Source organism: Phlebotomus papatasi, chromosome 1, assembly GCF_024763615.1.
Source record: "Phlebotomus papatasi isolate M1 chromosome 1, Ppap_2.1, whole genome shotgun sequence".
In the NCBI taxonomy this organism is placed as follows: Eukaryota; Metazoa; Arthropoda; class Insecta; order Diptera; family Psychodidae; genus Phlebotomus; species Phlebotomus papatasi.
This window is the reverse complement of record NC_077222.1, coordinates 100,163,715-100,186,689: the sequence shown is the minus strand read 5'-3', so window position 1 is coordinate 100,186,689 and position 22,975 is coordinate 100,163,715. Positions and strand designations below refer to the sequence as shown.

At 36.1% G+C, this 22,975-nt stretch overlaps 3 protein-coding genes across 3 annotated transcripts in view; 2 read left to right on the top strand and 1 right to left on the bottom strand.

The window, feature by feature from the left end:
• Position 1: 1 nt before the first annotated feature.
• LOC129810060 (chromosome-associated kinesin KIF4) lies at positions 2-3,657 on the top strand. The gene is made up of 3 exons (XM_055860298.1): positions 2-382; positions 441-3,459; positions 3,523-3,657. Exons 1-3 carry the CDS (start codon positions 151-153, stop codon positions 3,593-3,595), a joined length of 3,324 nt encoding a protein of 1,107 aa, XP_055716273.1. The 5' UTR covers positions 2-150; the 3' UTR covers positions 3,596-3,657.
• Positions 3,658-6,581: 2,924 nt separating this feature from the next.
• Positions 6,582-8,792, top strand: LOC129810065 (uncharacterized). Its single transcript, XM_055860312.1, has one exon. It carries the CDS (start codon positions 6,696-6,698, stop codon positions 8,667-8,669), a length of 1,974 nt encoding a protein of 657 aa, XP_055716287.1. The 5' UTR covers positions 6,582-6,695; the 3' UTR covers positions 8,670-8,792.
• A 2,740-nt stretch (positions 8,793-11,532) lies between these two features.
• The window catches only part of LOC129810066 (fasciclin-1-like), a 79,039-nt gene continuing 67,596 nt past the window's right edge, over positions 11,533-22,975 (bottom strand). The window contains exon 10 of the mRNA XM_055860314.1: positions 11,533-21,402. Within this exon, the coding sequence (XP_055716289.1) occupies positions 21,200-21,402 (203 nt within the window). The 3' untranslated portion in view covers positions 11,533-21,199. The remainder of the gene's footprint in view (positions 21,403-22,975) is intronic.

Here is a 22,975-nt window from a genome sequence, read left to right as displayed (position 1 = left end):
CACTCTCTCTCTGTAAATTGGTAGTAACGGATTGTTTTAAATTTAAAAGTAAAGACGCCGACAAGCCGCAACATTGTGAAAAGAAGTCTTGAAAAATTTGGAAAATTCCTTTAAATACAGTAGTTAGAAATAGTGAAAAGTGTAAAAATAATGTCCGAGGCTTCTGCAGATTGTGTTAAGGTTGCAGTGAGGGTGAGACCTTTGGTGGAAAATGAGATTTCTAAAGGTTGCCAGCAGGTCATTGTGAAGGAGCCTCATGTGCCCCAGATTTCCATCCCTGGAGATCGTTCCTACACCTTTAATCAGGTTTTCATGCCTGAAGATGATCAAACAGTGGTCTACAATGACGCAGTGAGGGGAATGATAGAGAAACTCTTTGAAGGTAATGCAAAAGATTCCCTGGAAAAATGTCCAGAATTTAACAGAATTTCCCTTTGAAGGATACAATGTCACGATCTTAGCGTATGGCCAGACAAGCTCTGGGAAGACATACACCATGGGCACCACGTACAGTGGCAAGGAGGATAGTAGTGCTGGTATTATTCCTCGAGCCATGACGGATATTTTTCAGCAAATTGACGAGATGAAGAGGGAAAATTTTACCTTTTCCGTCTCTTGTACATTTCTGGAGCTGTATCAGGAAGATCTCTATGATTTGCTTGCAGACAAGCCGCGGGAGGGCAATACCCTTGATATTCGCGAGAGTAACAATAATATTGTGATTCCGGGAGTGACAGAAGTGACTGTGGCGAGTGCTTTGGAGACTACAGATTGTCTTATTCGGGGCTCAGCTGGACGGGCAGTTGGAGCCACAGCTATGAATTCCCAATCAAGTAGATCCCATGCGATTTTCTCCGTCAAAATTGAGATCACTAGCAGCAAGGAGACAGTAAGTGCAAAGTTCCAGTTGGTTGACCTGGCTGGCTCCGAGAGGGCCAGCAAAACCAAAGCGACAGGTGAACGATTCCGGGAGGGCGTGAAGATCAATCAGGGTCTGTTGTGTTTGGGAAATGTGATTTCAGCGCTGGGAAGTGGGAATAATCAGGGAAACTTTGTTTCCTACCGAGATTCCAAGCTGACACGCCTGCTGCAGGGATCTCTGGGAGGGAATTCTGTAACTTTGATGATTGCCTGCGTCAGTCCGGCGGATTACAATGTCGAGGAGACCATCAGTACTTTGAGGTATGCCAATAGGGCTAAGAATATCAAAAATAAGCCCATTGTCAACAGAGATCCCAATGTGGCTGAAATTATGGAACTTAAGAAGATCATCCAGCAGCTCAGGCTCCAAATCCTGGCCAATAATGCACCTCAGGGAGAAGTGGCTGCTGTCAAGGGAGTCGATGATGGACAGCTGCGACGGGAGCTGATAGCGGCCAATGAGAGAAACATCCGGATGCAGAGGGACTTCCAGGCGACTCTCAATGATCTCGCAGACTTCCAGATGAAGTGCGTCATGGCGGAGAATATCAATGAGGAGCTGCAGAAGTTGGTGGAGGAGCTCAAGAAGGAGACAGATGGCTATGGAACAACTTACCTGGATCAAGAGCTGGAGGATGAGAAAAAGCTCGAAGATCAGATTGAAGCCTTTGGGAGGATCAGAAACACCGTGGACAAAATCAGTCAGCTGATGCTGCAGCACAAGGACGAGGTGGAAAAGATGAATGAGTCCAGCAAGAGCTTCTGTCAGGATCTTGGAGGGAAGGAATCTATGGATACAGCAGAGATGCAATTGAAACTGGAAGCCTGTACGTCCAAGCAGATGACCTTCAACAATGAACTACGTGATCTCAATCTGCAGCTGGCGCAGAAGGAGGAGCTGCACAAGAGATGCGTGGAGAATCTCATGAGGGAGGAAATTGATGAGAAGATCCGGGACTATGAATCACTGATCACGCAGCTGGAGCGAGAACGAGAGGAATTGCAGGAGAAACTCAATGGGAAGAAGACCACAGCGACGGCCAAGTTGGCTGAGGAGCGCAGGAAGCGTTTGCAGCATCTGGAAATGGAGATTGCGGACATGAAGAAGAAGATAACGCAGCAGTCGAAGTTGCTGAAGGTGCGCGAGAGGGATTCGCAGAAGGTCGTAACGCTCACCATGGAGATCCAACAGATGCGTCAGACAAAAGTGAAGCTGATTCGTGCTATGAGGGCTGAGAATGAGAACTTCCGGAACTGGAAGCTGGCCAGGGAGAAGGAGATGTGTCAGCTCAAAGAAAAAGACAGGAAGAGGGCGAATGAGATGAAGAGGATGGCTGATATGCACAACAAACAGAGCAATGTGCTCAAGAGGAAGTTCGAGGAGGCTGTGGCGAAGGCAAAACGCCTCGAGGAGACTCTCGATCGCCAGAAGGCTGTTCAGTCGATGAGAAAGGGCAACATGAGCAAGCTGGGCGGGGAACAACTCACCACATGGCTTGATCATGAGATTGAAGTAATGATGTCCACAATTGATGCAAAAGTCTCACTGGATCATCTCATGGAGGATCGTGGGATGGTGACAATGCGTCTCAATGAGACCAGAGCTCTTCCCATGCCCAATCTCGATGAAGTGGCTGAACTGGAGGAGGATCTAGAGATGAGAAATGCCCAAATAACTGACCTTCAGCAGAAAACAATGAACTTCAATGTGACATCCAAGGCAAAGACAATTTCCGATGGGATTGTAAGTCTCCAGGATGCACGAATGGGCATTAAGCATATCTTCGGGGTCCTGGCTGAAGTTCGCCGGGAGAATGCTCAAAAGGATACCGTCTGTGAGACGTACAGGACGGAGCTGGAAGAGCTCAAAGAGAAAATTGAAAAGCTGGAGACTCAGCAGAAAGAAAAGGATCGTCAGCATTCTCTGGCTCTCACGGAAGCAGATAAAAATTACCAGGAGAAAATCACGATAGTTCTACGAAATCTCCGGGATGGCGAATTGAATTCTCAAGGAGTCAAAGAAATCGATTCTGTCCTCCTGGATAAACTCGATGAGCTCCGTGAGGAGAATGAGGCCCTGAAGAAGAATGAAGAGAAGCTCCAAGCCGAAATTGAGAAGCTGAAGCAGCCGAAGCGCAAGAAGTCAGTGAATCCTCCTGCACAACTGAACATCACAGCGGACATTCTGACAGAAACCGATACAGAGGACGAGGAGGAGGAAGATTCCAGCGATGTCGAATGGAGGCTAACCCCGTTCGTGAAGAAAACCAAGAAGATCTCAGATGCCAGTTCCGAGGGGTCCAACAAGAGAAAGAGAAAGTCGGACAATTCAGGGACTTGCCACTGCAAAACAGATTGCTCCAAGAAAAACTGCGGATGTCGCAAAGGAGATCAAGTGTGCACGGAAAAGTGTCGCTGCCCAGACACCTGTGTCAACAAGGTGCCCGAAGTGAAGGAGGAAGTGTCCAGCAGCACAAATGAAATCATTGATCAGGAAGAAGAGGAAGATAAGGAAAATACGCCAATGAAGAAGCCCAAGTAAGAATCCCTGCAAAAATCCTGCCAAAAGAACTTTTTTTAAAATAATCTTTTGCATTTCAGAACCGAATTCAAGGAGCCTGATCACTTAACGCCCTATCCGTATAAAAACAAAAAGCGCACTTTCTTCGAGTGAGTCTAATGTTTTTCATTTGATTTTTTTACATTCAATAAATTATGATTTGATTTTTCATCTTAGAATTTGTTTTTTTTTATTAAAATTGATACGATAGCTCCTCTCGTGGTGAAACCACAAATTCTCAAGGTTCCGAAAAGTTGTGAAAACTTCCGGATTTCAAGAGCACCTTTCACACTTTTTGGCTACACAAAATCTCCATTAATTAAATCGAAATGGCAAGAAAGAAATGAGTAGTTAAAAAATTTGGTCAGTAAAAAATCAAATTTGACCAGCAAAAATTAATTTAGATCAGTAAATAATTCAAATCGGTTCGTAAAAAAATTATTTTCGATCAGTAAAAAAAATCGATAAGCAAATGTTAATTTTGACCAGCAAAAATCAAAATCGATTAACATAATATTAAATTCGACCAGTAAAACTTAATCCTGTTCAAAAAAGAATAAATTTGATGAGTTTAAAATCAAATTTGATTCAGAAAGATATTAGAATATAAAAAAAATTAAATTTGACCAGTAAAAAAACAAAATTGGTTAGTAGAAAATTAAAACTGTATCAGTAAAAAATTAAAACTGATAAGGTAAAATTAAAATTATTCAGTTATGGTTCCGGCACACCTTTTAGATTAGGAAAATTTCATGAAGTCGAAATTCGAAACCCTTTCTTTCTCACATATTTTGCATATGACTATCTCATTCTTTCGCATAACAAATTCGATTGAGCTAAATTGAATTTGGAGTGATGTTTAAGAGAAGAAGAAGAGTGCGAGAGAATGAGATAGACATATGCAAAACATGTGAGAAAGAAATGGATCCGAAATTCGACTTCATGAATTTTTCTTGATCTAAAAGATGTGCCGGAGCCATTATGGCGCTAGCACACCTTTTAGGCCAAGAAAATTTCATAAAATCGCAATTCATCTTTTCCTTTTCAAATTGTTTGCATGAGTCTATTCTACTCTTTCACACTCTTCTTCTTCTTTTAAACATCACAGCAAATTTAATTTAGTTCAATTCAATTTTGAGAGCGAAAAAGTGGTATAGACCTTTTGAGGAAGAAAGAGAAGTGAATTTTTACTTTATGAAATTTTCTTTATCTAAAAGGTGTGCGGGACCCGTTAAAAATTGAATTTAGTCAATAATGGCTAGTCAATATTAATTTGCTGAACACTACAAGTAAAAAAAAAAAAACAAAAATCGTTTAGTAAAAAATTGAATTTTCTGAACGAAAACTTTAAATTGACCTATAAAATAAAATATGAATAGCAAGAATTTAAATCGGTCAGTAGAAAATTAAATTATATCACAAAAAATAAAATTGTTTTATGATTCCGGCACACCTTAAAGATCGGTCAAATTTCATGAAATCAAAATTCGCTTCCATTTCCTTCTCAAAAAAAAGATTTGCATAAGTCTGTTCCACTCTTTCGGACTCCAAATTGGACTGAACTAAATTTAATTTGGTGTTATGTTCAAAAGAAGAGTGCATAGGAGTAGGATAAACATATGCAAAGCTTTTATGGAAGAAAGGGAAGGGATGTAAATTTTGATATTATGAAATTTTCCTGATTCAAAAGGTGTGCCGAAGCCATAAAGGAAACGGCACAGCTTTTAGATCTATAAAATTTCTTGAAGTCGAAATTCACTTCTATTTCTTTTTTAAAGGTTTTTCATATGACTATCCCACTCGCACTCCTTTGAACTCTTCTTCTTTTTGTGAACATCACAACAAATTTAATTTAGTTTGAGAAAGGCATGTCAATTTTTATTTCATGAAATTTTCCTAATGTAAAAGGCGTGGCCGGAGGCTGAGAAAAATTTAATGTGGTCAGTAATGGCTCCGCCACACCTTTTAGATCAGGAAAATTTCATGAAGTGGAAATTCGAATCCCTTTCTTACACGTTTTGCATATGTCTATGTCATTCTTTCGCATACTTTTAAACATCCCAACAAATTTAATTTAGCTCAATAGAATTTGGAGTGCGAAAGAATGAGATAGACATATGCAAAATATATGAGAAAGAAAAGATGTGTATTTTGATTTCCTGAAATTTTTCTGATCTAAAAGGTGTGCCGAAGCCATAAGTACCTGTTTTTTTTTTACAAAACTAAGATCTAATGGCTCAGGCACACCTTTTACTGTGTTATCACACTTGCACATTAAAATTTTAATATGATTCACATTAATTGTCGCTGGTGAGAGTCCAAATGTGTAATTTGTGTGTTTGAATCATTTTATATTCAAAATTTGATCTATTTGTTGATAAAAAGGTAAACTTGGCCCACAAAATTTGATATAAATTGATTTGTAGCATTAATGCGAAAAATTAATGTGATTTTCTCTTTAATTTTTTAATGTGAAAAATATTTATGTTTTAGGTAAATTTAAACTTATTTTTGCAGGCCAAGTCCACTTCTTTATCAATAAATAGAAAAACCCCAAATATTAAATGACTCAAAGACACAAATAACATATTTGGACGCTCACAAGCGACAATTAATGTGAATCACATTAAAATTTTAATGTGCAAGTGTGATAACGCCGTTAAGCGGTCATCAGACTAGAGGTTTAGCCCAGTTCCCGAAGGTCTCAAAATCCTGAATAGCGAGTAATTTCACTGCTTTTTGAGAACCTAATAGGTCACTTATCTTTAATAATGCAATCTTATGTTAAATTTTTCCAAATAATCGTAATTGATAAGAAATTAGACCAGTTAAGCCATATGGCTAAGTCTCAGGTCTGAAGCCCGTATTAGGATAGATTAATTAAAGGAATATGGGAAAATATGAAGTGTTCGAAGCCAGAATATGTGCGAAGGCAGAAATTCTTCCCTTAATTTCAATCAATTTAAAATTCATTAAATGGAATCGAAAGTTTTCCGGGATTCCTGGACTTCCTGGAGCAGAGAATACAAAGCAGTTACAAGAACTTGCTTTGAAATTGAATGAACTTGATGAACTTCAACGAATACCCAGCAGATGGTATACCAATTTGTTTTGATTTTACTGACGGTGTTTTCCTGGATTCACGTGTTGCGCAGAAAAAAGATTTTCCCGCTTTTACTTTGCAATTTGTTAGGAAATTAATAGAGAAGTCACTATGAGAGTTGTGGGATTGATCAGTGGCGGGAAGGATAGTATTTTTAACTTGATGCAGTGCAAAGCTCAGGGACACGAATTGGTGGCTCTGGCCAATTTGTATCCGGACGATGAACGGGAAGAAATGGATAGTTACATGTACCAGACAGTGGGACATGTTGGGATTGAATTGATAGCCACAGCCCTGGACCTGCCGCTGTATCGGCGAAAGACGAAGGGAGTTTGTGTCCAGGATGGGTCAGTGTATACTCCTGACCAGTCTGATGAAGTTGAGGATCTCTATTCTTTGTTGGAGGAAGTGAAGGTTGTTGAGAAGGTGGATGCTGTGGCATCGGGGGCTATTCTGTCGGATTACCAGAGATGCAGGGTGGAAAATGTTTGTGGGAGGCTGCAGTTGACGTCACTCTCCTACCTCTGGAGGAGGAATCAGACGGAACTGTTGCAGGAAATGATTGACAGTGGGATGGAGGCGATTGTGATAAAAGTAGCAGCTCTGGGGCTGGATCCTGAGAAGCACCTGGGTAAGTCAATCAGGGAGATTCAGGGGCATATGATGAAGTTGAAGGAATCCTTTGGAGTGAATGTTTGCGGAGAGGGCGGAGAGTATGAGACATTCACGCTGGATTGTCCACTGTTCAAGTACCGGATTGTTGTTGCTGACAAGAGAATTGTAACGACATCTGGCGATGTGGGATACATTGTCTTCGAGAAGCTGGCTTTGGAGAGTAAGAGCCCAGAAGAGATGAAAGACTTGATACCCAAGAATTTGTCCTACAAATCATACGACTATGAGGATTTGGCTACCTCGGAAGTCATTCAGAGGACGCAGGAAGAATTTGAGTATCCTTTAAAAGCGAGAAGTTCTTCCAGAAATTCCGTCGGATGGATGTGGCTGCCACAAATCCACGGAAGAGGATCCTGCAGCAAAGACGGAGCAGAGGATGCAATGGAGGCCTTGAGGAAGATGTCTGAGGATCTGGGGAACTTCACTCTGAGAGACATCATCGCTGTCAATATTTTCTTGAAGGACATGAAAGATTTTGCGGAAATTAATAAAATCTACTCAGCCAATTTCAATTTCCCGAATCCTCCGAGTCGAGCTTGCGTAGAAACCAATCTCCCGGAAGGTCTCTGGATCATCCTGGATGTTCTGGTGGCCGTTACTGCAGATCCAAGCATCCCCAGGGATTGTATTCACGTGCAAGGAATCTCCCACTGGGCCCCTTCAAATATCGGACCCTACAGTCAGGGAAAACTCTGCGGAGACATAGCCACAATTTCTGGGCAGATTGGATTGATTCCCGGATCAATGACCCTCCCGCCAGATGGGAATTTCCCAACCGAATGCAAATTATCGCTAAGGAATGCAGATTGCGTTATTCGTGCCTTGGATTGTCATCGCAGCCTCCGAGACGTTTCATATGCAATTTGCTACCTCAGCCACTCAAATCTCATCCCCAGGGCCATGGAGCAATGGCAGACGCTCTCTTCGCACGCAATTGTCGACTACGTGGTGGTCCCTTGCCTCCCCAGGAATGCACAAATTGAGTGGCAAGTCCTCCTTCATTCCCCAGAGTCCTCTCAAAACTCACACAAGCGTGATGATTCTTCCCACACCTCCAATGGCTTCACCCTCAATCTCCAGAAATTATCCAGTCCTAATAATTTTGAGATTGTCTCAGGAACTATCTCCTCAGTAAATGAATCCTATTCCGAAAATTGCTCTAAAAGCCTCGAAGACCTCTTCCAGAGAATATTGAGCAATGCTTCTCTCGAGGAAGACAACAGAGCCACTCGCTGCAGAATATTCTCCAAAGATACTCACAATGGCCCTACAGAACTTTTTCTAGAACTATGTCAAAGAAAAAAGCTGAATTACGTCCTAATACCCGCAAAAGGTTTGACTGATAATGGGATTGCAACGATAACTTTTATAAAATTTGCAAATTCAACTTCCGAGATAAAAGACTTGTAGCATGTTTTAATAAAAGACAATAAAATCTCTCTTTAGTTTTCCAAAAGACTATTTCAATCATTTTCATACCGAATTAAATTATTATTGCAATTGAAAATTAAATAAATTGCGTTTGAATAAAAATTGAATTTTTATCTTGGATTAAAGTCCTCGACGGTTCTGACACACCTTTTAGATCAGACCTGAGCTAATTTAAAAGCCGAAGTAAATTTAGTGTTACCTGGTTGAATTGTCTGAAATTGCGGGAAAATGAGGATATAGAAAATGAATTTCTTTAAAGTAAAAAATGCTCAATTCCATAAAAATAGACTATTTCCAGAGGGAATTACATTTTTTACCTTGTTTAAAAGATTGCAACAATTTTATGTAATCGTAATTCACATCCCTTTCTTTCTCAATCATTTTATATATATCTATCCCAGTCTTTCGGACTCTTCTTCTCCTTTTGAACTTCACACCAAATTAAATTTAGTTCAATCGAATTTTGAGTGCGAACAAATGAAACATCTATATGCAAATTATTATGCTAAAAAGGTAAAGGTATGCCCGAGCCATTAGATCTTCGTTTTGTAAAAAAAAACATGGCTCCGGCACACCTTTTAGATCAAGAAAATTTCATGAAGTCGAAATTCGAATCCCTTTCTTTCTCACATGCTTTGGCTATGTCTATCTCATTCTCTCGCACTCTTCTTTTAAACATCACACCAAATTCAATTTAGCTCAATCGAATTTGGTATGCGAAAGAATGAGATAGTCTTACATAGAAATTTGTAGGGGCTCCGCCGGGATAATACACTTCGTGATTCATCTTAAGATCTCTATACATTGGGAGGATTTTTTTTGCCAAAACCTGCATTTTTGAAGGAAATTGCCTGCAGTACTGTAGATAGCAATTTCAAAATTCTGTCAAAAATGCAATTTTTGACGAAAATTGCTTCCAATGTGTCCCTTAAGGACGATTGGGTAACCGGTGACCCAGAAATGAAACTTTTCCTACGGCATTCTAAAGTTATATTTTGCTCTAAAAAGTTAGAAAAAATGATTTTTTCTGACCAGTAATTTTTAACCTTCTCGTCCTTAAAGGGTTGAGCAAACTAAATTGTCTATCAACGTATGTAATATTTGAACCAGCAAATTTGAAAAACATATCTTTTGTTCAGTTATGGTCTCTTCTTGTAGCAATTTTTGTCATAAATTATATTTTAGACAAAATTGTAATCATTCTTCTTTTTGTGAAGGTGATTTCCTTCTTAAGGGGTAACATGGGTCTCTCTGGTCAAAAAATAGGCCTTTTTTCTGATAATAATAATTTGTGTCGAAAATATTTTAGAAATTCCAACTTTTGGAATATGAAAGAGTAACTTTAGAACAAAATTTAAAAAAAAATTAGAACAATTTTGAAAATTCAACCGTTGGTAGCTGATTTTCGGAACCATTCCTCGAAAAACAGTTCTTGCGGTAAGCAGGATTTCTCCCAGTAGGTTCATCTGAAAACAAGAAATCGAATATACTCTCTTAGAGGATTAGTTGGACCAGTGGATGAACTAAGGATTTTTGAAAAAAAAACAAGATTTGGATTTTTGGCAAAAGTTTTTGTAAAAAAGTACCAAATTTACCCTATTTTTCAACACATTGTATTGTAAAAATGATTCTGATTAAAGGAAGTGGAAATCCTTCGTTTAAATACTAGATAGGGTAAGTGTGTCAAATTTCGGCATAGTTGCATGCAAACATCAAAGTCTCAAGTTTGAAATATAATATTTTAAATACAAATTGATTTTTTATTCTTTCTTTTGTAAGGGCCTTGACAGACCTGAGGATTTGCCGAGAGACGGCTTAGCGTAATTATATTAGAAATAATGGTTAAACTACATTCCCATCATTTTCCACTAAGTCGTCTCTAGGCTTAAGTCGTAAGTGTGTCCAGGGCATAAGAGTGTTGCTTGGAACCTTGTAAAGAGTTTACCGTCTTTATTTACTCTAAAATCATTCTTAATACATTTTAAAATTAATAAAAATATAGACAAAGCTTTGGTGCCCTATTTCGGCCACCTTCATTCTCATAGTTCCTTGCCCTTCGGGAATTCTTCAAATGTCTTTTACGTCATCTCGTTTGTCGAAGCTACATTTTTTGTTATTCTTTTGCATTGTATAATCTTTAGAGTACGTAAAATCTAAAAGTTCATGGAAATTCGAGGAACAAGAAAGATGGCCGAAATTGCAAGCTGGCCGGAATTTGACACACTTACCCTGAAACTTCTCAAAACAAGTATGCAAAATTTTAGAAAGATCGGTTCAGTAGACTCTAAGTAATCTTGACTACCGCATTGTAAAACGATTTTTTTTTAAGAAAAACGCGTTTAAAGTTTTACAACAATATGCGCGCGCGGGCGGAGTGCATAACTAAAACTTCTCTACCACCGAGAGTTTTACTCCGATCACTCCGATTGACTTGAAATTTTCAGAAAATATTTTTCAAATGTTATATATACTATAAAATAAAAAAAAAATATTTTTTTACCTGAGAGACCCTTAAAAGCAGTTTTTGACGAAATGTTTAGAGGCCTTCAGCCCCAAAAATTGAATAATAATTAGGCGCTAAAAACCTTTGCATATATTACGGCGTTTTTGTAAGTTATTTGAAGGAAATCTCCTGCGTGTATGCAAATTTTCTGGGTCTCGAAAATGCTCATAGTGTGCACACAAAAATTTAGACTGAAATGTTTCTCTTGCATTTTCTTGTGAAAATAATTAAATTTGTTAATTATTTCAATCAACAATCTGAGAAAGAATTTTCTACAAATTTCCGACATAAAACCACAACGCTGAAGGGACTGAAGGGGCTTAAATAAAAAACACTAAATCACATTATACGAGATTTTATTTCATCAGCTTTCTTATATGGTACAAACACAATGTCATACATAAAATAATATTCGGCACTTAAATGTTAATAATATTATCCTCTCAATAAAACATTGACATTCTCAGTGAATTTTTGGAATTTTTAATTCCCACCCAAAAAATCTCAATGAATGTCCTTCCTAACGCCTTTTACATTTTATTAGAAAACAGAATTACATGCTGAGAATGCAACAGTTCAATTTGTACGATAAATTCACTTGAATGTCCCGAACACAGAACAAGACACTACAACTGGATGTTTATTTCCCACGGGGCGGGAAATGGGGTTCTGGAGGGTGTCTGGTGAGGGTGGGAAAATTGATTAGGGACGCTTTGGTGAGCACATGAAAGGATCTACTTTAACGCCTATCCATTGATGGGAGTTTGCTAAGTGCTTGAGAGTCCTCATCAAATGCAATAAATATCTCATTGCACTTGACGACCACTTTAGATGAATTTCCCTTTTTTTTCTGTGGCCAAAAAATTGCACTTGGAGACGGTGGTTGGGGGTCTTTTTTTTTCTTTCTATAAGTACACAGAATTGTGATTTTTGACTGAGTATCCTTTTATTGCTTTTGTGTGCTTTACACTCAATTTAATATAAAACCCGGTATTCAATTAAAAAGTCTTTTAAGTATCTTTATTTGATGTTGATGCGAAAAGTTACTTCCTAAAGAGTTGTGAGTTATTGAATGCTTGTTTTTCTTTGAGAGTCTTGAAGTGGATGAAAATCAGGAGAATTTTCGCTAAATGAGAACTCACAGAGGATTTTTTTGTGCAATAAATCGAGAATATTAATCCTTCTTGAATGAATCTCAAAAGATTTTCTTCACTTATTTAGTAACGTTTTCAAAGAGTCATTTGAAGCTTTTGAATATCAGATCTAAATTTAATTTCTTTACCACTTAATCCCGGAAGTTAATCAAATCATCAAATTGAAAGAGAAAAAAAAAACAGTTATAAAGCGTATCAGCTTTTGTAGAATACTCGAACTTACCGAGTTTCAAAATCGCGATTTTTTCTTCGCCATTTTTTTTATTTAAGGGCAGTAGGGCATCTTTGAATTGGGACTGCTTTAACTGTGTTATCACACTTGCACATTAAAATTTTAATATATGATTCACATTAATTGTCGCTGGTGAGAGTCCAAATGGGTAATTTGTGTGTTTGAATCATTTTATATTCAAAATTTGATCTATTTGTTGATAAAAAGGTAGACTTGGCCCGCAAAATTTGATATAAATTGATTTATAACATTAATGCGAAAAATTAATGCGATTTTCTCTTTAATTTTTTAATATGAAAAATATTTATGCTTTAGGTAAATTTAAACTTATTTTTGCAGGCCAAGTCCACTTCTTTATGAATAAATAGAAAAACCCCAAATATTAAATGACTCAAAGACACAAATAACATATTTGGACGCTCACAAGCGACAATTAATGTGAATTACATTAAAATTTTAATGTGCAAGTGTGATAACGCCGTAAAACAGGTATTTTTCTTTATATTTAAAGATAATTAAGCCTTATCGTAATGTAATTTCGCTTCACAATCAGTTCATAGCGCTAAATTATATCATGGTAAGGTCTGTAGGGGAATTCTGTAACAGTATGACAATGTCATATGACAAATGTAATATTTTTTTATGTGGTAATTTCGTAAAAATTAATTAAAAATCCGATTCATATCAGTTTTTGTGAGCTTCACAGAGCTGCTTACAATGGCCATTAGATGCCCATTGGGGTTTAATAATGTTTTATTCCAGAATTTACCGTGAAAATTTGTCATATGACATTGTCATACATGTCAATCTTCGAGCGAAAATTCTCTTAATATGAACAATTATTTTCAAAAGTTTGTCAAAAGTTTGTACCCATCGGGCGCGTCCCAAGTGGCGGATAGGAAATGTCTTAGTTTGGAAATAGCTACAGGCATGTATCGGCATATTTTGCGTCTACGAAAAGTCCTTAACTCTTTCGCCTCCTTTGGGACTCTGGGTCTGGGTATCCATGGAAAAAAGAATTTTTTTGGACTATTTAGAATCGATAAAAATCCGATTCTTGTGGATGATTACAAACTATAAGGATGTCCAAATCTAGGATATTTTTTGCAGGATCCCAATTAACTCCTGAGCTAAGATATTTTTGGTCAAAAATCGTGAATTTTCGATTTTCTGCTTCCTTGCAGATATTGTGACTTTTTTGATATTTCTATTATCGGGTCCAATAAGTATGATAACTAACAATTATAGATTGCATAAATTCGATAAACAATTTTTTCTTAAATTTTCAAAAAAACTTGTTCAAACTTTATGGGTCCTCTCGTCCCCAAAAATCTAGAGGTCAAATGTAAGGTTATCCCCCCAATGCCCGCCATTTGCTTTTTGACACCAACCTTGTAAGAAAATTAAAAGCGGGAGCGACATTTTTGCCAATATGGCCGATAATTTTGACATTTGACAGCGAGGGAGATTGCTTTCGAGGAAGTTTTTCCTATTCTTCCAGATTTTGGTGAATTCAGATTGTCCAGGAAGTGTCTTTTATGCTTTTGAAAAAGTTTAATGTGTCTGCAATAACATCGTGTTGAGAGAAATGTGTTTTAAAGTCTTTTTGTGTGGAATATTTTGAGGAATCTGTTGGCAAGCAGGAACTTGGTGTCTTCTTGACCACTTCCTGGACATCTCAGAAGATACTGGTCAATAATTCTTCTTGTTTTACTGATCAACATTGTAAAGGAGTCATTTGACACGCAAAAATAATTCACAAAATTGATATTATTGACTTTTGGAAAATTGAAGTTTGTCTCCTTTTCGTTCTTTTGGGGACGAGAGTACCCATGAGTTTTCCAATTTCCCAGAGGCGGAAAAAATTCTTTCCCTACAAAAGTATCATATTTGACCACTAAGACTTACAATAAAGTGAGTTTTACTGAAATTCGTTCGCTGGAAATGTTGTGGTCCGGAAAGAGTTAATGAACGTAAGTGGTCACTTAAGTAAAGTAAGTAAGCTATAAGGGCCCAATGTCTTTTACTTTCGAGGTTATGGACTCGACATAACCTAAAATTTTCCGAATTAACCTATACTTTACCCAAATAAGAGAACGAAAACCGATATTAGAGATTTTAAATGGAGATTTTTAAAATAATCATATGTTTCCAGATTAATTTCCTGATTTGTTTAATGTTCATATTTTAAAAATTGATTTACTAGGTTTTCAATAGTCTCACTTTAAAATATCCATTAATTATCTTTATGATACCGTTTGGCTATATTTTGTTCAGTTTGTTATGAAATTGAATTGCGATTATTTCACTTTCTGACGCCAGCACGTTTTAATTTAATTTCACAAAATCAATATGATGTTAAAGCTCATTTCCCCAGACATCAATAGAAGAATTCATTCTCTTTGAGATTGTTTCAGTAACACCCAATGTATTATGTACCTTATTTCCTGCTATTTGATTCATACTTTTTTTTCTATAGAATATTACAGAGAACAGTGGTGAGGCACTAAAGCAGCTTTAATTTTTTAAGGGTTCTATAGGGTTTTTTTCATGTTATTAATATTTTTATGAGTTATACTGTGTGAACAATTACTTTTTTCATGTTTGGTGAAATATCTAATAGATAGTTTGTTATTTGTCTATATTCTAATGAGATGGTTTAAGCCAATTTAAATCACATTACTCTCTAAATTCATTTTTTTTCGCTAACTTATGAACAACATGATTTTTTTTATTATAATTTTTCATTCGTAGACTATATTAAAAATAGATACATTACATCTGAATTTTTATATAATTTTATTAGATCATAACTAAAACTAGACTCTTATAAAAGCATACATTTTTCAAATGAGACACATTATAAAAGGTCAGGAGACAGTATCCTAAAAGGTTTCACTTTTTAATCCTCTATTAATATCTCTGTTTTTTCTTAATAACTTGTCTTAAATATTTCTAAATGTATTTTTTCCATTACCCCCTTCAATTACTCTAAAATATATCATCCACACATTTTATTTAAATAATGTTTTTTCTCGATAAAATATTACTAAGTTCCCAGCATGTTTTTTTTGTTTATTTATTTTTTCAATGTACGTCTAAATATTTCAGTTTATAAGAACATGTATTTATTTATTACCCGCTTATGAAATGTGCCAGCAGATAAACTCTTTTTTACCATAAAAATTGTTGCAAGGGTTCTTGTTTTTTTGTTTTTAAATAAAATTTGGTCTTCAATATTTACACGACACAACCACTAAAATCAAATTGGCAAAAGAATTTTTTTTATTTTAAATACGAGACTAGTTTTGATTAAATTATTTTGTTTTAATTTGTTGACCTAAAAACACTTTAAATTGATTTTCCTTGCATAAATTTAAATAATTCTGTGCCAATTTGAATGTTAGAAGGTTCCATAACTCGAAATTGAGCAAAAAAGTTATGACAAAATTAGAAATAAGATTGAAAAATTTTAGGTGTGTTAAATCCGGCAACTAGAATTGACAGCCTTTTGACATGTGTCAAAATTAAACAACATATCTGTCAGATGCCTAGCTTGACAGATCAGTTTATTCACTTCTTTAATTTCCTTTATCAAATTATGTTTTTTTTTAAATAAACAAAGCATTTAAAATAAATAGTGCATAAAAACACAAATCACTTGTCATCATATCATCAAACACGACAGAACTAACAAAAAAAACATATCGCTTATTTATCACTTATTAATAGAGAATATTTGATGCAAAACACGAGCAAAAACTGTAATATTGATACAGTGGAAATTTATAATTCAATAAACAATTTAACTCGCGCAAAATCCCACATAAAGCAAAAGTTTCTAAAGGATGATAAACGATATCCGTTTAAAAAATATTTGGCATTCACACGGAAAATGTTTCAATTCTGGGAGAAAAAAATGTTTTTTTTGCTCTTTTACGCTTATTAGTAGAATTTATTACTTATTTCTATTAGTTTTTTTCATTTCACTATATATCTCAAAATGTCTTATTCAAGTACACTAGGCGGTTCGATATTCGGATGATTGGGACCGAAAATTACAGATAAAAACCCTTGGAAAAATTAGATCTATTTTGACTTTCTCGTGTTTTGACAGCTGTCACCTGGATGTCACGATTGTTAACTTCTTTACTTGCTGATACGTTTGCCACACATTTTAGATCGGGAAAACTTCATAAAATCAAAATTTCTAATCCATTTCTCAAACGTATTGCATATTACTGTCCAATTCTTCTACACTCAAATCTAAATTGAATTTTGATTGATGATCACGCGAGAGATGACATAACCAGGCAAACCCAATTTAGATTTGAAAGCTGAAAGCAGTGAGCATAAATATATACACAGCATAGGTCTCTCCTATGTCCAGCTGATTGAGGGACAAAACGACATTTAGATTTTTTAAAATCTAGTTAATGGTTTTTTTATTTTTCTTGCTGTGTGAATTTATTATCTGACTAAAGAACAATGGATTTTTTTTTCGTATTTTGTTTTCGCTTCATTTTATAGCACAATTATACACAAAAAAAACTTCGATAAAATGAAAATAACACTTTAATTCTCGCTGAACAAACTATAAGCTTAGTAAATCAAAGAATTGAATTAATCAACTGTCAGGATTTAGCAGCTGTCAGCCAGATATCACAGTGCCTGATATCCGAGAGATCTGTGTACAAAACATTTGAGAAACAATATTATGCAAATTTCATTGGTTTTAATTAAATGAGGTCTATATAAAGAGTGGTGGAGGAATTGTTTAGTAAAATTATTTGTTTCACGATAATTTTATTTGCTTATACCTGACAGTTTTTACGTAGAATTTAATTAGCTGTCAAACTTCTATTTTGACAGTTTTCCTTTTAATTGTCAAAAAAAACGCGAGAACACAACTGTCAGTATATTTTAAGTATCAGGAAATTAGGCGAATCTAACTATTCAGTATAGCTCTTAAGAGATATAAATTCTCCGGCACACCTTTTCCTGTCCGTCTAAAACGTCTTGCATATTTGTATTCCAGTCTTTCGCACTGGAATCCAAATTTAATCTATTGTGAGAAATTAAGTATACATGAATTTTGGTTGTTCAATTTCCTTGCAAATTCGCAAGTGGCATCCCAAATGGTGAATTTGCTTTTGACATGTTTGACAATTCGCCCGATGTGCAAACAATTGTAAGTAAAGATACTGCGGACTGCAGAAAAGTGTGATTTTCTGATTAATATAGTGCAAGAAAAGACAGATATTTGGTACAAAAGCGCCAAAAACTATCGGTAAACGGACGTTATCAAGAAAAAGTGGTGAAAATTAGGACAGGAACTTGAAACAATTGCGAAGTCTGAAGGACTTCAATTACTTCTTCAGATAGTCTTTCCAGAAGACTTTTTTGGTCCAAATGTACCGGAAATTGATGTTACTTCTGTTCAGAATGAAAACGCAGGTCCTTCTCAAGCCAATAATGATGCTGAAGCAGCAATCAGCAATTAGGCGAGCCAGATTGGAATCGACGCTAAGACAGCGATGGCCGCACAGAGGTGGGAAATAATAGAGATGAAAATAAATCAAATCATTGATTTTTCATTGATCATTGATTGATTCAGCGTTTTAATTTCATCTAGTGAAGAATCAAATTTCACCAGATCTAAAAGGTGTGCCAGAACCAAAAGTTATTCGTTTTCTGAATTTTGTTTAGTTATTTCCCGGTATCTTCAATAGAACTGGTTCAGTAACTGTCAAATTACGCTTAGTTTAACAGCCGTCAAAACACTCTTTCGACATTCGCCTTGTATAAAATGATATACGGGGATCCTTGGCTAATTGGATAGTGCTACACCTAAACAGAGGTTCGTGGTTAGAACTATTTTGTCCAACCGCACCTAGGTGCATTGAAAATTATTTGAGCGATTGGCAATACAATCCCAAGCTGATCAGATCACTGTTATTTTGTAACAACAAGACTTAGTAAAGAACCACAGAAAAAGCACACCCTTATATTGATACACAGTAGGGCATGCCCTCTTATACAAGAAAAGTGTACATAATAAAAAGAAAAAACAAAATACAAATGAATAACAGAAATTAAAAAGAAAAAACAGGAAAAACAGATGTTAGATACTTTCAATCAATGACGCAAAACGATTCAAAGGCTCCCGCTTACGAGTTCGTTGGAGTTTATTTCAAAAAATGACCCCCAACGAATAAAGAGCAACGCAAGATGCGACCCACGGATTTCGAAACGAGCAGACACGAAGACCTCTCGGACGACTCGCGCTCAATCAACCCTGCAAGATATGCCGGGCGACCTGTCCATAACAGGCGACGGATAAACTCAACAGCCTGAGACTGAAGGTGATCCAGTAATGCCCGTCCCAGAATTGTGGCGTCCCAAGAGGAGACATGATCAAAGCGACCAAGGTCAAATACATACCTCGCAAGGGAGTTAAATGCTTTATTCAGCATTTTTAAAAAGAAGTCTTGTCAGTTCGAAAAAAAAGTTACGTCCCATACATGAAATGTGGAACGAGCAAACCTCTCACCAAAAGTAGGCGAGTCTCGTTAAGGGTAAAAGACTGGAGTTGATGCAAAGTTCGAAGACCATAATAACAAACTGAACCCTATAAGGACCGTAGTGATACTTCAAACTTGATCCTCAACACTTTAATAGGCAGGAGACTAACTATCTGCCGCGAAGGTTTAGGGTTCGATTTTTTTTTAAATGAAGTAAGGAACATTAAATCTTTTAAAGGTGCTAAATTAAAACCCATTGAACAGGGCTCGTAATGCAGTTTAGGGAGAGTGGGGCAATATTACACATGCATGTATGAGAACTGTGTTGTAAGTTTTCAAGTAGCAAATACCAAAGAGAATCTACACTGAGAGAAATCCGAAAAAGTTAAAATAACATTACGGAAATGTTAATTTTACCTTGCAGTATTGATCCAAAATCGGTGTAAATACTACCCTTTTTAGGTGTATTAGGGGTTAAAGGTGCCATTTTTCATGTTAATTTTACCCTTAATAAGGTGTAAAATTAACATTAAAAAATGTTAATATATTCTTACACATAAAAAGTGTTAAAGTCCTGAGGAAAAAATGTCAATCGCACCCTCTTTTTTTCTCAGTGTAGGTGGTCTTATCTTGAATATTATGTCATAAGTGTTTAGCAAATTAGACTTTAACGAAATTTCGTGGGCGTGAAACTACCCCATTATCTCTTATACTGAATCTTTAAATGAAGACTAAAGAAACGTAACAATAGAGAACTTGACGCAACAAATAAGCATTGATGTTTTGGAATGAACGGAATGAACAGTTGTCAATTTCGTCCATTTCGTCTAGCTACCAGATTTTGAATTATTTTGACAGAAATGTCAACTGACACCTGTTAGGTTAATTAAGAGCTGTCAATGTACCAGGAATCATCCTGATTTCAAATTTAATTTGAATTTGGGATTACATTTAAAATTGAATGTACAACCCGATGTACATTTTGCAGTGGAATGTTAATTCTCGAATGACAAATTAAATGAAAAATGCTTCTGCAAAATATGGATTGTTCATTTACTAATACTTGGTTTTGCACGTAAAAGTTATTTAATAAAAAAAAAGAAGTAATAAAAATAAATAATTGCAAGCATGGTAAAGTATTCAAAACTCCCAAAATAAACCTTAATTAAAATATTTTGCTCAACTTCGAGTAATTCTCACTCCATAAAAACTCAATTTATATTTACTCAGGGATGTATTGACGTGACTTTGCTGCCCTGGATTAAAATAGTCACACCCACATGTCAGTTCAAAAAGTTGCAAGTTGCAAAACAATTCTTCCTCCTGCAGCCAAAGGACAATGGAGTCCTCGAGAATAATAAAGTGTGAATGAGAATTGAAATACTTGTCGCAAATGAATTATTCGTTCGTTCTAAATTAAATATTGGTTTTTTGGCGCAAAAGTATACTTGTGAAAAACAAGCTTTCTTGGGGAGAGATGCTGAGGGAAGTGTTGACACAAATGCTATTCACACATTATTTGCTGAACATTTCCACATAACACACTCTTCATTGGTAAATCCATATGAAGTAGATGAGAAGCGGAAAATGCCATACAAAATGAGAAGAATCTTTTTACTTTCTTGAAGATCCATTCGTAAATATCTTAGTTTTCACCACAATATCTCTCACAATGTGTCGAATTGTGCGTTCCATAGCTGGAGGGATAATACCTCCAGTTGCTAGCATCATCCTAAATCCCTAATCCGAGATGATTTTCCTGATAGTATGTCATATGTAATCTCTCTAGACATGAAAATTGAGGAGTAAATAGAGAGAAGATAGAGTATTTTTGGCATTGAAGCGCCCGCACATTTAAAGTTATATTCACACGACAATGTTGATTATGTTATTTTTTTTGGGAGTGTTTGTCGATACGCTAAAATAATCCCGAGCTTTTTTTCGTGATAACACTGGGGTAGGGGGCACATTTTCACTTAACTATGGCCCGTTTTTTAATCTGCCATCATCCCTGGGTTTTCTTTCTCGTTAAATAGTCTTTCTTGATTATTTTCCTCCTAATATCAATTGGCAATGTCGCACCGTTGTGCTTATGCTTACATTAGGAGCTTCGTGAAGAGGATAGCACAGAATAAATGTACCACGGAGGCGAGAGTTAGGTAATTTGGTGATGCTCCACTAATTATGGAATCTGTGTCATCTAGGAGGGGAAAGTCGATAACATGAATGATGCCATTGGTACACTCTACATCTGGCCGATACACCTGAATCCATCGATTGTTGTACAAAATTGAATATCCTGCAAAGAGATAATTAATCAAAAGTTAATTACTTTAATAGAGGTGTAATAAACTTCGTTGAATCATGATAACGATTACATACAAATGTAATATTCACCGTGTGTGCCTCATTCATGCATTGAAAGTGCATAATTTTAGTCAATATTTACAAACATGAAATAACCCAAATAATTTCATTAATTACACTCATTAAGATTTTCCATTCAAATATTATGCTTCCTGATTGACTAGACCTAAAGTACTAAAGGGCTTTCACGCTCTAGCCAATCAAACATTTAATTGCATCGGGATAATGCTTTAACAACAATATTTCACGGAACAATATGGATGGGAGTTTCTATAAAAATTGTAAAAAAAAAGCAATATATAGGGTCACTGTACGAAATTTCGGACAGCTTGCAATTTCGGCCAGCTTGCAATTTCATCCAGCTTGCAATTTTGGCCAGCTTGTAATATCGGCCACTTCTACTGTTCCTCAAATTTCCATGAATCTTTAGGTTCATTTTAGGTTTATCATCACTTTAGGTTTATGGCAAGAAACTATGAGGTGATGTTTAATTCTGCTATTTCAGGACAAAATGTCCTTCCGGTGAGTGTCAGTGAGGTGGTTTAATCCAAAATTAAAATACTCAAGGTTCCAGAACTTTCAATACTATATCGGCTGTTTCATGTCTTCTTCAGTGTCTGTTTCAAGGAAGTTTATTTGAAATTTAACTGAAGAAGACACGATACTGAACTAAATTTAACTGAAGAAGATCCCCATCAGGATCGAAAGCTCTGGGAAAAACCAAAAAAATGTTTTTATCTTAAGGTGACTAACCTTTTTCACTGGCAATCATCGGAAATATCCCTTTGAAGACACGACACAGTGTCAATCTGGAACCTTGAAGGAGTGTTTTAATATTGGATCAAACCACTCACCGGAAGGACAATTTTGTCCTAAAATAGCAGAATAAAAAGATGCTTGTCCACTGAAAAAATGGTCGTCATAGTCCAAGTAGTTCAGAAATAAAAATTAATCTTTGGTGCTACCCAAATTCAGTAGTGCCTTAGTTTCCCCCATTCTTTTATTCGTAAATTTTTTAGTCAAAATTCCTTAGTTGGGTTCTTTTCAGTAACAACCTTTTGAAGAAACAAAGCCACTGCAAAGCCAAGTCAAATTTATTTAAAAATCTACCGGAAGTCTAAAGTGCATTTTCACATATTCGCCGTTTTAGCGCTGGCTGTTCTTCCATTTCATATTTTCAATATTCTTGACACTTCAATTGTCAACAACAGTGCGCAGCGTAAATGTTTGTTGCAAAAATTAAATGTTGTGTAATTTTGTGCAATTTCAGGATGGTAGAACCTTTAAATTTTAATCTCATTACCCAACGAGCACAGTTAGCTGAAAAAAGCAGAGTTTTCAGCAAATTTTTGTTGAGTTCAAAATATATGGACACTGTCTCGCGAGTGTCGTTTTGTGATTAGTAAAATTCAGCTGAAAATATGTGTTCAATCGAAATCGGTTAGCATTTGGTGTAAATCCTAAATTTTCGATCTTCCAGTGGGTTTTTAAGTGAAATCTTTTTG